We start from the raw sequence: 16,046 nt of genomic DNA, 5'->3' as shown, positions 1-16,046 counted from the left end.
GTTGCAGTACAGCAGTGACGTTGAAACAGTCTTTCTGATGAAAACGCAGACCAAGTTAAGAATGTCACTGTGCTTTGAACGGCACAGACTGAGCAGGTAGGAAAAAAGCTGATACTATCTTGCGAGCGCTGAGCAGAGAAATGGCCTGCAGTGAAAGGAGCGAACAACAAAAAACAAACACAGACAAGAAAGCGGAAATAGTGCTGGGTTAAAGTAGAAAAAGAGAGAGATAGACAGGAGGGGCAGCCAATAACATACGTGGAGCAGCGCTGGCCATGCCCTAATAATTGACGAGGCGAGCGTTGCATTGTGTGATTGGCTGGAAATACTAAATGAGGCTGAACTGGGATCAGCTTCCACCCGGAAGAGATCAGCGGACGCTACCGGGCAGGACGCCAGGGAGGGAAGGTAAGACTGGCTAAAGAAAAGGATATAGGATAAGAAAAAAGCGGGAGAGCGCCCTCTACGTCATCCCAAGAATTACGCCAAAAGGCTAACATTTAATAGGGTTTGTTCACTGCCTGTTAAAGGCCTGTGTAGAAGCATTATTTATTTCTTATACCTATAAATGTTTAAAGCTATGTCTGTAGGGAAAGATTAAAGAAACAGCAGAAGGGCTAATGGAAATTTTAAAAAATATAATAAAGTAACATCATTTTCCTCCCTGAAAAAATTGTGAATAAAATCCCATATATATTTGGTTTGGTGAGAATCCCAATATACAAAGAGCGTTTATGTAAATACTGTATATCCAACATTTATTTTTCTTAACAATACCCTCTTAATACCAATACTTTTCTTTATATTCTACGGAAGAATCATCACGCACTGAAATAGTCCCTGGCAATACAAGCCTTCAAAGACCTGGGCAAGGCTGGTGTGAAGAAAGTAAAATATAATTTTAAAAAGACAAGATGTATTGGGGAGACTCACTGTTTGTTGTAAACTCCATCCTGTGCTCTGAAAAAAAAAAAAACACTTTTGCGAATTGAATTGATTTCAGTGAGACAACTAATGGACTGGAGAGAAATCTGAATTGATTTTTCCATAGATGGGTGATATGTGATCATTTGAATGACTGGAGTCTATATTTTTGTCTTTGTATAGAGCGAGTGGCAGAGAAAGGATTAGGTGTATCCATATATCTCTATGAATCTATAATTAAGAAATGTCCTAAATGCAAAATACAGCAACATAAACTGAAATGCTTCACTTATTTTGAAATGTATTTTACTGAAGGGCTATCTGTTGTATTTTAAGTAATAGGCATGTTTGTAACACTAACACAAACATACAGGGCTGAGTTATTTTTAGTGACATACAGCAGGTTTTTATTTTTAGGCTACCTCTGGAGGCTTTCAGTTTTCAGTGGTATTTTATTATTTTTATAAAAGGTGTGAAGCTCTCCATTTTAATGCTGAAAAAAATAATAAAGCAGTACATTTTCTTAATTGTGTAGCAAAACATCTGGAGAGTTTTAAGCCTGCTGTTCAATACATGTTGCTGCAATGTGCTCAGAGGGAGGTCTGTATGAAATAAGACCATTGAGTGACAGGCTGTGATAGGGGGGTGTGGGTGCAACCGCCATAAGACAGGAAGAGACAATAACTGACGTTGAAACATCACACAGACGCCCAGGATTTATTTTGGCAACACACAATGAGCCTTGTGACTCTACCAGCAATGCTAGGGTATGGGCAGACAATATACACCGAATGTGAAAACGAAAATGAAAAATACTGAAAAAGAAACACAGCAGTGAGCCTGCTCCTACTATAAAAGGAGGCCCCGCTGACACAACTCCTATAGGTTTGTTGGGATCTAAAAATCCCAAACACTGGTCTCTATCCCTACAGGAAAATTATTCAGCACTGACCCCCGTTCCACATGCAATGGTCAGACAAACAGAATGTTTTTATTCCTTCATCTTGCCTCTGTCCTGCTCCGTGGCATGAACAGTGTTGTTGTGGCTCTTGGCAGGCTGGGGATGTGTCAGCGGTTCCCTTTATAGTCAGTGGCTCCACCGTGACACTGCCACCTACTGGTTAGAGATCTGCAACTGGACAATCCCCAGCTGTTTTTCTCAGCAACCAAACACAGCGTGTAACAAAAATGCACAAGCACCAGAGGAGTCGGTGATGAGACGCGGTCTGTCTCACAGGCCTTTAACTTTCCAGAAGTTTAGTCTTGCGTTCCTGTCAGAGCTCCATTTTGGTATCTATCACTATCGTTGTTCACAAAACTTATTGAAACTGCAAGTATATTCTTCGCATTGATTTCCATGTATACACATCATCTCTCCAGCAGTTACTGGGATATAAAGCTTGTTGTTTTTCATTATCTCCACTATTTAGCCTTACTCATGTTTGAGGTATTAATACAGGGTATTGGTATATTACTTGCATACTGGAATGCCTGGTTCAAGTTTGAGAACTGAGAAATCCTTCCACAAAGTGCATGTGGGTAGCAGGTAACTTTGTTCCCCTATTCTGCCTTTCACATAGCTACAGGTACAGTTTTTATTATTATTGTGCAATCAACAATCAACCAACACTGGCTGGTGGGCAGCCAGAAATCAGTAAGAGGTTAATTGTAAGCTTTGGATGATCAACATTTCAAATAGCCAGGAGTAATGCAGTGTGTGAAACATGGAAGCTCAAATAGGCTGCTGCTGGAAGAAATTGAACTTGAGGAGGCTGAAAATGCCAGTCTTCTTTGCTTGGTTATAAGCTAAAGTTCACTACATATTGAGTTTTAAATGTGCAATGTAGATGGTTTTGTATTTTTTTGTTTTTGTTTGTGTATTTTAAAAAGTATGCAGACGGCACACTGTTAAAAAAATGTAGTAGGAAAGTATTCATTATTTGGGGGGCATCAGTAGTCACAATATAAGTGGTACAGTTTTATAAAACTACAAAAACACAAGCAAAAAGTAATCCATGATGCATCAAACACGGGTAAAATGCAATGCTTCCTGTAAACACACAAATACATGTTCAAGTACTGTTTTATTTCTTATTAAATTGTTCCATAATTATAGCTCATTGGTGTACTGTATTGAAAAGAAAAATGATCATTAGATACAAAAACTTGCAGGTGTATTGGGGAGGGGAAAAAGGCAGTAAAAAGCTGATTTCAAAGTCACTGTTATAAATTACTATCAGAGCAGATATTTGTAAAACCCTACAAGCCTGGCTGTATCAAATACCTTTTTTTTAAACTGCACATGGTACTAAAAATTCCTGAAGAGCATAAGGCATTTGTTCAAGAGGAGGTAGATGCATTCACGGAATCTCCATTTCTCTTTCGATACCCACATACTTAAGAGCATCAGCCTGGCTGTACCTGTAAAAAAAAACACAAAGCAATCATGTTTCTATATTCTGTGATCTTTCAATAGACACAGCTTCCAAGCACCAGGGCTCAATTATGTGCCTCTCTCCATAGTTGTAACTAGAAGTGTGTGAACAAAAACAAAGCATCCCTGTTTGCACACTCTTAAGTGGCATGTCAGATAAGATCAAATGGTTTGTAAACATGAAGCAAAATTGAAATGTGAAGGATTGTACCACTGATAAATCCAGGTTAAAAACAATGTTGTACAGAAATGGTTAATGTTCACTGGACACCACCTATAATGGATTATTATTTAGAGAATCATGGGAGCTTTGTGAAGCGTCAGGAAAGGTTTATTTTCTCTTGTAAGACACCCACGATCAAACTTGACCTAAGGAATCATAGAATACACCCGTGTTCAGAGTATGGAGGCAATACCTTGAAGCGTCAAGTCTATGTTCTGGAAACCACATCACATGACCCCAATAAGTAAAAGTGAAGAGTGGGGTTAGTTCTGTGTCTAAGGAATTTCAATAACACTGAAGCTATGAGCCTGCCAGATTAAATGGTTTATAAAATATTAGCAATAGCAAGAGAGGCAGCAGCACATTTACAAATGTATACAAGTTCCCCTTACCAGAACGCTGAATTAATATATCGGGCGAAATACATTGTACGGCTTAAAATATTCGGGAACTGCTAAAATAAGAGATGAATCTACTTAAAATAGATTTATTATACACTACGAGATACACAACAAATTGGATTTTACCCTAAGGCTACACAACAATCTGATTTCACACTATGAAACTGCACAACAAATCTGATTTACATCACAATGTTACCGTTTATACACATGTTTTATAATTTTTATAAAGTCAAATGGCTCAAGCTCATTTTATTCTATTAAATCTGTAAGTTTAAGTGACCTATTATAGGTAATGCTGTTACAATAGGGTTTAGGCTGAGGAAGGGAGAGAATAATAATCATCATTTATATATACCTGTAATCAAAGAACAGTTCTTCACCAGTCTGGATTGCTCTTTTCGCAAATATACCTATTCTGTGATCACCGTTAACCATCATAACTGAATGAGAGAAACAAAAATATCATTATTTCACAAATACAGAAAGGGAAAAATTGAACTGTAAACAAAACACAAGAATTTTTTTTTCCCTGCAATCTATTTCCAACTCTTTAAACTAAAGATGGGAACAATCGCTCCTTGGTTTATTTACCTTTTGCATAGCAGTTGGGGTTAACAGAATGGTTGGCAAATCGTATCTTGTTACCCTTGCGTGTTGCATCCACAACAAAATCTGCAATGAATTACAGATCCAAGTTAGTTCACTTAACATGAAACCTGGTCTATAAAACAATAATTATAAGAAGTCACGTCCCCATTGAAAACTACTTCGCAGCAACTACACTTATACCACAGAGTGTAGATCTCGCACTCTTAATGTCAATGTCAGAGTAATCTAAATGCTTAAACCACAACAGGTTTTATCAAAATCATGTTTAATCTTTTTTTATTTAGATTTAAATGACTTGTAATATGTTTATAAGTGATCGGTGGCACCTCGAATCAAGCGGAGACTGTACTTTCTCTTGCACGCTATCTATGATAGGCACAGACAAAGCAAAGAGCATGCGAGAAATACACTCTCAACTCGATTAGAGGTAGCCACCAAATAAAAAGACACTTTAAATCTCTGAATTTTGCAAATTAAAAAAAGTACCATTGTTCAAGTTGAATAAGAAGCTGCACATGTACTTGTCATATACTTTTCCCCGCCTGTCTGCCTCATCCTGGGAGATGATCTTGGGGGGGGGGGGGGGGGGAAACAAAACAAAACACACAATTAATACTTTCATCTATACTTTTATTTAAAAGGTATGTATGCTGTATACAGTTGAACATACTACACCATAAATGGTCAACTGTAATATTGGAAAGTGTGAAAAAGCAGTTAATACAGAATGTACTTAATCAAAGGCTTTTAACAAGTAGATGACACAATGACAGCTTACAGTATGCCCTCCATAAAGTAAGTGATTGTTGCTAACAAACAAATGTCATAAAACTTGCCTGTTTTACACTTCCACTTGCTACACAGGCCTCAGAATTGCAGTTTTGAATGAATCAGGTGTTTTGGCAATTACTATAATGTGTTTCTTTCACAACTGCACACTTGAGACCTTTTGTTAGCTTCAAAACACTTAACCCTTTGCAGTCCATTTATTAATTGTGCGTCAGGCACACCAGGTCTAATTAATTTTCACACGCGCAGTTAATTTTATACGCGCTGTTTAAAAGTATTTTTTTTCACAGTCAAACGGGTTTAAATGGCCCTGCATATCAACAAAGCACTCACTAGGCATCTCCAGCCCCGCCCCACCCTTTCGTTTGCTATAGCGTTCACCTATGTAAGAAATAAATAATAATAATAATAATAATAATAATAATAATAATAATAATAATAATAATAGCCGTACATACCGATCGATCATCTCAGGATCACTAGTTTTATCACCAAACTTCTCAATAATGCGATCCAAGTCATTATTTTATTACTATAACATCTGAAAAAAGCTCTGCAAATGTCCATGATAGTCTCTGTGCGCTGACGCACTCAGCCAGCTTGTTTACTATGACCGCCCCGTTATTATTTATTATTATTATTTATTTATTAGCAGACGCCCTTATCCAGGGCGACTTACAATCGTAAGCAAATACATTTCAAGTGTTATCTGATACCTGATACCATGTATGACTATTCATGAGATAAGCCTTTTTTTTTTTTCGACTTGTCTCGGCTCCTGTCGCTCCCACTCGGCAATTGAATGGTTTTCTCTGCTTTTTCCGGAGAAAAAACTACTAAACACCCGTTTATTGCGTTGCTATAATGATGTCGGACCCAGTCCGACAAAGGACCTGTGAGGAATAATTGCAATGTCGGACCCAGTCCGACAATGGACCGCAAAGGGTTAAAATTAATAAATAACCTTGTAATTGCATCATCTGCTGGTTCTGCAAAGGCAGATTTTAATGACTCTGCCTTTACCAAGTTGTAAACAGTTGTTAGTACCAACAGGCAGACTCACTGATGGAGCAATTTGTAAAGGTAAAAACAGTGATGAAAAATAGCCATAAAATGGAATTAAGTCGTGTTTTGAAAATAAATGTTCTTACATTTCTTTTTAATAGTAGCTACAGTATTGTTTAGAATAATCCTGCAAACCACTTAAGAATTTAATTTTTAACATTTTGGAAGGCTTAAGTTTTAGGGTATATCAGACCTGCCAACTGCTACAAATGCAAAATAGAGCAAGTATTTCAGATATCTTGGGAGGGAGGTATCTGGGTGTTTATGGTAAAAATAACTGAATACAGCAGATTTTGACAAATAGTATATAATAAAAAAACACATGCAATATTAACAATAAACAGTAGAAGCATCATTTCAGACATGTTCCATCTAAAAGTAAAAAACACATCAAACAGCCTTAAACTGTAGGTTATTATGGTCTGCAAGGTAACTTATGAAATATATATTATTTTGCACCACTCTACAGCTTAGTATTGGAGATTAATGTTACCGCAGTGCCATCCACTTCAGATGAGCTTTACATTGCTTGAATCAACCTCTTGTACAGCTGTTGTGTGGTGTTGAGAACATGGTGCGAGTTAGGGTTTAAGTGTAAATTCTTTGGCCAGGTTTCATTAATACATAATCATAGATAATGCATCATGATTATATATGTATTTGTGTATGCTCAAACATACTGTAAGAAACACACCTACACATTATTTTAAAACAATTCACCATGGTAAAGCTGCAAAATTGTTCAACTAACCTCTCCACAGTACTCGGAGATGAACTCATTCTTCTGCACAGACTCTTTGATAAAAATGCCCCATCCTGCAACATCCGATGGGGCCAGCAGCAAGTGCTGAGGCGGAAATGAAAAATAAAAAAATTAATGAACTATTGCTTATTCTTACAGAATAACAAACAAGTTACTTGTATTGTAAAATAATACATAAGAAATGGCCCCTGGAAAATCATCCCCCCCACACACACCTTTTTAGCCCCTCTCTGAATGCTACAGTTCTTGCAGGAGACATTCTTGCTGTCCCAGTGCTCAGCTGCTCCGCACGTTAGGCAAAGGTCTGGGTCACACTCCCGCACAGCCAGGTAGCAGGGGCACTGCTTTGTATTGCACTGAGCCTTGCAGCGGCAGCCAGGAAACCGGTTCTGACCTGGGAGACAGCAGACCAACAACAGCGTCCAAATCTAGGTTATCTAGGTTTTTACAGTAGCAGTAAAAAATAAATAAATAAATAAATAAATAAAAACTTTCCAAAAAAACCTTCTAACAGCCTGCAGAAATGGCCTAATAACCACACACATACGATCTATCTATATATATATATATATATATATATATATATATATATATATATATATATATATATATATATATACACATATATATATATATATATATATATATATACACACACAGACGTGCTCAAATTTGTTGGTACCCTTACAGCTCATTGAAATAATGCTTCATTCCTCCTGAAAAGTGATGAAATTAAAAGCTATTTTATCATGTATACTTGCATGCCTTTGGTATGTCATAGAATAAAGCAAAGAAGCTGTGAAAAGAGATGAATTATTGCTTATTTAACAAAGATATTCTAAAATGGCCTGGACACATTTGTTGGTACCCCTTAGAAAAGATAAATAATTGGATTATAGTGATATTTCAAACTAATTAGTTTCTTTAATTAGTATCACACGTCTCCAATCTTGTAATCAGTCATTCAGCCTATTTAAATGGAGAAAAGTAGTCACTGTGCTGTTTGGTATCATTGTGTGCACCACACTGAACATGGACCAGAGAAAGCAAAGGAGAGAGTTGTCTGAGGAGATCAGAAAGAAAATAATAGACAAGCATGGTAAAGGTAAAAGCTACAAGACCATCTCCAAGCAGCTTGATATTCCTGTGACAACAGTTGCAAATATTATTAAAAAGTTTAAGGTCCATGGAACTGTAGCCAACCTCCCTGGGCGCGGCCGCAAGAGGAAAATCGACCCCAGACTGAACAGAACGATAGTGCAAATGGTAGAAAAAGAACCAAGTATAACTGCCAAAGAGATACAAGCTGAACTCCAAGGTGAAGGTACATCAGTTTCTGATCGCACCATCCGTCACTTTTTGAACGAACGTGGGCTCCATGGAAGAAGACCCAGGAGGACTCCACTTTTGACAGAAAAACATAAAGCCAGACTGGAATTTGCTAAAATGCATATTGACAAGCCACAATCCTTCTGGGAGAATGTCCTTTGGACAGATGAGTCAAAACTGGGGCTTTTTGGCAAGTCACATCAGCTCTATGTTCACAGACAAAAAAATGAAGCTTTCAAAGAAAAGAACACCATACCTACAGTGAAACATGGAGGAGGCTCGGTTATGTTTTGGGGCTGCTTTGCTGCGCCTGGCACAGGGTGCCTTGAATCTGTGCAGGGCACAATGAAATCTCAAGACTATCAAGGAATTCTGGAGCGAAACGTACTGCCCAGTGTCAGAAAGCTCTGTCTCAGTCGCAGGTCATGGGTCCTCCAACAGGATAATGACCCAAAACACACAGCTAAAAGCACCCAAGAATGGATAAGAACAAAACATTGGACTATTCGGAAGTGGCCTTCTATGAGTCCTGATCTGAATCCTATCGAACATCTATGGAAAGAGCTGAAACTTGCAGTCTGGAGAAGGCACCCATCAAACCTGAGACAGCTGGAGCAGTTTGCTCAGGAAGAGTGGGCCAAACTACCTGTTAACAGGTGCAGAAGTCTCATTGAGAGCTACAGAAAACGTTTGATTGCAGTGATTGCCTCTAAAGGTTGTGCAACAAAATATTAGGTTAGCGGTCCCATCATTTTTGTCCATGCCATTTTCATTTGTTTTATTATTTACAATATTATGTTGAATAAAAAATCAAAAGCAAAGTCTGATTTCTATTAAATATGGAATAAACAATGGTGGATGCCAATTACTTTTGTCAGTTACAAGTTATTTCAGAGAAAATTGTGCATTCTTTGTTTTTTGTGGAGGGGTACCAACAGATTTGAGCACGTCTGTAATTATATATATATATATATATATATATATATATATATATATATATATATATATATATACACACACACACACACACACACACCTTTTTTTTCAGATTAAAAAGCAAAGGACTAGCATTTAATCTCAGAATTAAATGTCTTTTCCCTGCTGTATTCTATACCCTACCTAGGCTGAACAATTAGAGCTGTTTAGCTACGCAGTCTTTGCAGTACTCACATTCGGAGCTACACTGGCAGAATTTCTCACAGAAGTTTTGAGCGATGACACAGGGACAGGAGCTGTCACAGGGCTGGCGAGGGTGGTCACATGGCTGATAGTTATACACATGGTTCGAGGAGCCATCTGGGCAAATTGAACGGAGTAGGCAGAGAGTCAGTTTTCACCTGCAGAACTTTGGCACACCTTTGGTGTGTATTCAAACAAACAAAAAAGGTGCAACTACTCATTTGAACTAACTTTCTCTGTCCTAGATACTCTTAGAACCCTAACAGAATTTAGAATTTAGTTTTCACGTGTTAAGCAACATTTGATTTGTAAACCATACAAGTGAAAAAAACATTGCAAACCTAAAAGATTGAGGTGCCAATCCAAAACAAAGAAAACCACAGAATTAAGACTTCTTTGTACAATTCTCCAATTCTACACAAAATACTTTAATTACCACTAAAGCAAACATTACTGCACAACAAGCACATTCTAATTTAATTTAGGCTTTGAAGAATGCCAGATGAACAGGTGTGGCTGACCTGTCCATTTCCTCCAAGTCTCCTTTCTTCTCAAATCAAGAAAAAAAAAAAACTAGCTTGCCATAACTGATGCCGACCCCAAAGTAACCCACCTTTTTTAAGTTGGATCTTCCTACAGTGTGTGGCCCACAACCTGCAACAGTTAAACAGTGGAAAAAATATAAGCTGCAATATTATGCACTGGGCTATAACCCGGTTATTAACCCCCATCCCCCCCCCCCCCGTATCCTAAAAAAACATTACGGACAGTACATCCATAACAAGAATATGCAGCACCATCCTGTCATGTTAGAATATGGGTCATTATCCACAAAAAGGAACTTTACCAGCTTAGTGCAAAGGGGGTTAAAAACTATTTCTGAATTAAGCCCATTTCCAACATGGTCAAGTCCTATTATTCATACTCTTTTGGCACCTTACCTGTGTTTCCTCTTCTTCTTTCTTGGTGGAGTGTCTACATCTTCAGCAGGTGCACGTGCAATAATACTAGATTCTTTTACTCTAAATTCATAGACCTGAAAGTCAAAAACAGAGTTGTGCAGTAATGTTTACTTTAGTGGTAATTAAAGTATTATATGTAGTGGATTTATTGAAGCAATCTTTTTTTTTTTTTTTTTTTTTTTTTTTGCATTTATAACTAGTCAGACCACTTAACAGTCAAACTGTATGGGAGCCTATTTATTCAAATCTCCACAAAATTAAAGCATTATAATTAAATGAAAGTGAGTGACAGGACTCAGACAGACACAGTTGGCCATACATAACTTCAAAACACACAATCAGAATTCTAAGGTGAAACTTTAATAACCAAGTCAAGTAGACAAACCTTTCAGCTTGTGTCTTCTTCAGGGTGGAAGAAGCAATTCATGCAAGAAAACTTTCAGATGTCAGCTAGAGAGCCCTTTATGTGGTGTTGGTCCTAGACCTGTGATGCCAGTCCTAGTTTCTTGCTCTTCAGTGAATGTTATTTTTCACACAGCAGCATTGTAACAATGCTAACTTGTAACAGTATTTGCCAGTGGAGATTACTGAACCAAACTACAAAATTTGGACTGACCATTGTTCTCTAGGTTTTCAAACGTAACTTAAAAAGGTAGAATAAATAGGGTGTACAAAATTACATAATTCTCAACCACACATCATTCATGGTTTTTGGATTCCAATTCTTGTTTTGTTTCACCTTATTCACCACATCCTTGAAACTTGTACAAATAATCAAATGAGTCTCACTACCTTGCATTTATCTCACATTGAACAGAACCAGTCTTACCTGTCTACATGTTTTTGTCCCAATTAGCCTGGCTATTGCACAGAAGTTATCGTAATAAGTGCCGATAAGGACTCTGAAAAGAGAGGCATCGGCTCCACTCCAATCGACATTCTCAGGAGATTCAGAGCTAAGCCTCAGCTTCACTGGAGTTTGGCACCGCGAGTTCGCTTCTGTTGGGCAAAAATCAGAAAAGGAATAGGAAAAGGAATAAGTTTAAACTCTTGGGAGGCAATTGTATTCATTTAAAAGCTGTGTGCTTACAAGTGTTTCAGAGCCAGTGTATGTGTTCCCAAAGGGCACAGTAAAACCCCTATGATCGTTGGCAAACGAGGAAAACATGAAATTACAGATACATATTGTGTACCCATTTGAGCAGTTATGTACAGCAGGATTTTTTTTCATACAAATAGTAGTATTACAATAGCATTGCTTTCATACTAGCAAACAAAGGAAAGTGTTTGGGCCAGCTTCAGCCACCTTGTCTTCTTGCAGGCTATACAAATATTAAATTCTGACAAACATTCTTAATAGGCAGCTTTACTCCATGCCAAGAAATGACCCACCAGAGGAGCTCGTTTCATCCTTTTTGTCATCGTCATCCTTGTCAATACCGTCCCCCAGCTCACCCCCGGCCTCTCTGTCACTGTCTGTGGCTTCAGACATGTTTATAGTTGGGGTACTTGGCCGGCTGCTGCTGTTGGGAAGCCTCCCTCTGCGACGTCCCACAATACGCTTTGGTGGGGTCTTGACACGCTCAGCTGTAAGAGCTGCTGCAAACTCCCTGGCCCCTTCCTTTACAAAAAAAAAAAAAAAAAAGAGAAAAAAAAACTTGGGTCAATGTGTCCATTTTTTTCATAGCATTATAGTTTTCTGCAGCAGCAGTAAATATATTGCCACCTAATTCTATTTCGACTTTAGTTTAGCAGTAGTTCTGTCCTGTAGACAAGGTAAGTAGACTAGTTACTTCAGCAGAATACTAATTAACAAAAACACCTACTGACAGCATAATTTTTTCTACATTGAGATTGGGCAATGGGTGAAAATGTTTAAAATAATTTATTCAAAACAAACTCTTACCTGCACAAGATACATGTAGCAATCAAGACCACAAGGCTTACTGTCCACCAAGTTCTCCATATTCTTCCGTATGTATGTGTTGGGAGTTGCATGGAACGCTATCGAGCAAACAGAACAACATTCTGATTACCGATTCCAAGAATACATTTCAGTTCATTTCAGATCTTTCAGAAGATCTCGCATTGTCAACATCACCTCTTGAATACAGGTATTGATCAATCAATTTGCCTTACGGATCAAGACATCAAAATACTTGTGATGTGAATTGCCATCATCGCTGTTACAGTATTCTAGTTAAAGATATACTAGTGCTGAAGATCAAGCCTCAAACAACTCCTTGCAGAGTTACTCACGGTGAAGAAAGCAGTCATATTTGAAGCAGCGTCTGCAGAAGAGCGTGTGGAAGGAGTGCAGGCTCTGCTCTCTCTGGACAGATTTAGCATTTGGTCCGTCAATGTTCGGGGTACACTCAGGAGGGAGTGCCCCAGGAAGCTGCTGCTCTGTCAGTTCTTTGTACCTGAATAGAGAGACATGGAGGTGAAAATCCAAACTGCTAGAAAAATATTCACCCATGGACTATAAAAACACTCAAAAGATTTTTATTATATATATATATATATATATATATATATAAAACTAAACAAAAAAAAAACAACCACTACTAAAATTCTAGGACACCCCCCCACACACACACAGCAAAGCAAAGTGGTAACTTTGTAATCATCCTGTTGATATAAACATTGAATCTAATTATCATTATCAATCTACATGTAATGACTAGTTATGAAGTTACATCAAAACAGCGATCCTTATTTAAATTGCAGTAAAAAACTAAAGCATGTGAAAAAATAAATACTTTTCTTTGAGTTCCTCAGATGTTCCCTTGTCTGGAAACATGGATGAAATTGCTTCGAATATCTTGTCAGATGGGAACTTTTTTGAGTTTTCACTTCCATTACCTGAAAACAAAAAAGAATAGAGGATCACTGCTGATGTAGGAAACCAAAAAAAAGTGTCATATTACTAATGTTGTGATTCTACATGTTTGCCCCCAATATCGCAGAATACATTCTTTTCTGGCTATAGTCTCCTTTGAAATAATATTGTGTGAAAAAAGGCAGACTAACAGTTACTTGCAACTACCTGTCCTACCAAAGACAATGCAAGTTCAGTGGGGTAGTGATTGTTTGTACTGGCAGAGTTCACACGCAGAGGAGACCAAATAAATAACACAAGTATATATGAGCTTAGTGTTTGTCTTTTTATGAAATGTATTTGTTGATCCCACCCCCACCCCCCACCCCCCCACCCCCCCCCCCTACACCCCACAAAACACAAAATTCATTAATATTTTATAACACTGCGGTTAAGCTTAAACCTTATAAGCTCTCTTGTTTCTAATGAAAACAAACATTTTCCCCATTATTCTGTAAGTAGTGCGGTTTGCTCAGAATTCCATCTGTGGTCTCACAGGCATAGCCTTCACTCGCACTTCATCCCAGCGGTGGATGCTTGAAATTGTGGCTTTTTCCAGGTCCTAACATTTATTAGCTAAATAAAATAGTTATAAAATAAAATAAATATTTTTTCAGCAGGCGATGAGAAAGCTCCTAACTGGCAACAAAAACAAATCATTTGACCTTGTAATCGAGTGATTTCTTTTGTATCAGTGTTAGGTCACACAACTTACTTCAACAGTATCTCCAGAAGCCAAGATACAACAACTGGAAACTGTAATCAATAGAGCTCTGTTTGTTCTTAAAGGGTGTTACAAATTGGACAGCAATCCAGGTCAGGAGGTTAACAACAAACAAATTGATTCTTTTGTTTTTTGAACTGGCAGGGTATCTCAGAAATCCTTAGAACCCTGACAGATTGAAGCCGAGATATTACAAGGTTTTTTTTTTGTTGTTTGTTTTTCTTTACCTTCTGCACCAAGATCCTGGTCTTTCAGAAGGTCATCGTTTTCATCCTTTGTGTCTGCACTTTCCATTTTTTCCAACTTGTATTCGCGATTCTCCTCATCCCCGTCGTCCTCATCTTCATTATCACTGTACTGACCGAGAGCACTCACCAGCTCCACAAATATTTCATCGTTGATGAAGCCACATTCTTATAGAGAAACACACGAGAGAGAGAACAGATTCAACCCAAGGGCTATAAACCACAAAATGTTTGTTTGTTTTTTTAAAGCATTGGTTGTCACGGCTTCAGTTTAATGAGGTTTACATTGTGCATTATGGAGGTGTTGTTTAATTTATTTCTCACATTACATTTTAAAAACTGCAGACTTCTTCTGGTGACACAAAAGAAAATAAAGCGAGCATTTAGTAAAGACCGGGTGAATAATTAAAGCATGCATGTTATTTGAGCTTATTTGAAAAAACTGTTTAATACACATCCCCAAGCAAAACTAGGTTGCCATTCGAACCTATGCCGATCATGTGAATGACTTTGCTTGGTCCCCTCGGTCTTTTCTAAATTCAAAATTAAATATATGAATATATTTGAATTTATTTGTATTTAAGTTTTAAAAATACCTCTGTCTCCATGGACCTTGCCATCATAGTTTTTGATGAGCTCCTCAATGAAGGTCCCATCCTGGTCAAGGATTTCATCACCCATATAAGGTATGTTGTGCAAAACAGTCTCATCTTCCACCTGCAGCAGAAACAGTTCAGTAGTTCGGGACAAACACCAATCACAAAATGTTTTAGTACAAATATTTATTGTACAGAATGCGGAGTATGCAATTTTACAGAAAAGTATGCTGTATATACACACATTCATTTGGCATCAAACCTAACTTGGTTTGAGGATTCGTTGCCTGGCCGACTGGACGAGGCTGAGACCCCCATTGATAAAACATAAAAATTGTTATTAAGAAAGGTGGAGATGGGGAGGTGGTGGGTTACGATGAAATCAAAACGCAACTCAGAGAGTGAAGAGGGTATTTATAGTGCTAACAATTTAATTAGCTAGCTAATGTGTAAATTGAATGATTCAATTTGGTGATGCAGAGATTGGTGTCTGACCCTCCTCCCGAACTTTAATTATAAATTTCATTAAGACATCACCATAAAGAATTCCAATAGAAATATAGAAACCATTTTGTTTGATTTTTTAAGATTTCACTTATCTGCCACTAACTATGAAATTAAGTGTGATGTCTGTATAATTTTACTTTGTCAACAAAACACACCCTAGTACTATAGCAATATATTTCTTCTTTATTGCAGTATACCCCTACTAGTTGCCAACAGTTTGGATAGCAGCAGACTACAGACAACCTGGAGTTACACAGATTTCACCTGTGAAGGCAGTGAATTTGTCTTCAATTTCAGCACTTTAAGAGGCATAGTTGACCGATTGCTCTTGTTACCAGCAACTGTGCTGGCAGCAGAAAACCATACTTTTAAAATTAAAGCCATGTTCATAAACATAACAACCCTAAAATTA

At 37.7% G+C, this 16,046-nt stretch overlaps 1 protein-coding gene across 2 annotated transcripts in view; it reads right to left on the bottom strand.

Annotated features, from left to right (window-relative positions):
- Nucleotides 1-1,609: 1,609 nt before the first annotated feature.
- The window catches only part of LOC117400656 (histone-lysine N-methyltransferase EZH2-like), a 29,876-nt gene continuing 15,439 nt past the window's right edge, over nucleotides 1,610-16,046 (bottom strand). For both annotated transcript variants that reach the window (XM_059023046.1, XM_059023047.1), the window contains exons 5-20: nucleotides 15,128-15,248; nucleotides 14,514-14,699; nucleotides 13,444-13,546; nucleotides 12,941-13,104; nucleotides 12,588-12,685; nucleotides 12,074-12,302; nucleotides 11,511-11,680; nucleotides 10,661-10,755; nucleotides 10,333-10,373; nucleotides 9,711-9,836; nucleotides 7,427-7,605; nucleotides 7,200-7,295; nucleotides 5,081-5,162; nucleotides 4,577-4,657; nucleotides 4,341-4,425; nucleotides 1,610-3,345 (exon numbers count right to left, since the gene is read on the bottom strand). In XM_059023046.1, the coding sequence (XP_058879029.1) occupies nucleotides 3,285-3,345; nucleotides 4,341-4,425; nucleotides 4,577-4,657; nucleotides 5,081-5,162; nucleotides 7,200-7,295; nucleotides 7,427-7,605; nucleotides 9,711-9,836; nucleotides 10,333-10,373; nucleotides 10,661-10,755; nucleotides 11,511-11,680; nucleotides 12,074-12,302; nucleotides 12,588-12,685; nucleotides 12,941-13,104; nucleotides 13,444-13,546; nucleotides 14,514-14,699; nucleotides 15,128-15,248 (1,917 nt within the window). In that variant the 3' untranslated portion in view covers nucleotides 1,610-3,284. The remainder of the gene's footprint in view (nucleotides 3,346-4,340; nucleotides 4,426-4,576; nucleotides 4,658-5,080; nucleotides 5,163-7,199; nucleotides 7,296-7,426; nucleotides 7,606-9,710; nucleotides 9,837-10,332; nucleotides 10,374-10,660; nucleotides 10,756-11,510; nucleotides 11,681-12,073; nucleotides 12,303-12,587; nucleotides 12,686-12,940; nucleotides 13,105-13,443; nucleotides 13,547-14,513; nucleotides 14,700-15,127; nucleotides 15,249-16,046) is intronic.

The sequence above is a fragment of the Acipenser ruthenus genome, chromosome 4, assembly GCF_902713425.1.
Source record: "Acipenser ruthenus chromosome 4, fAciRut3.2 maternal haplotype, whole genome shotgun sequence".
Classification (NCBI taxonomy): Eukaryota; Metazoa; Chordata; class Actinopteri; order Acipenseriformes; family Acipenseridae; genus Acipenser; species Acipenser ruthenus.
This window is presented reverse-complemented; position numbering and strand designations above follow the sequence as displayed.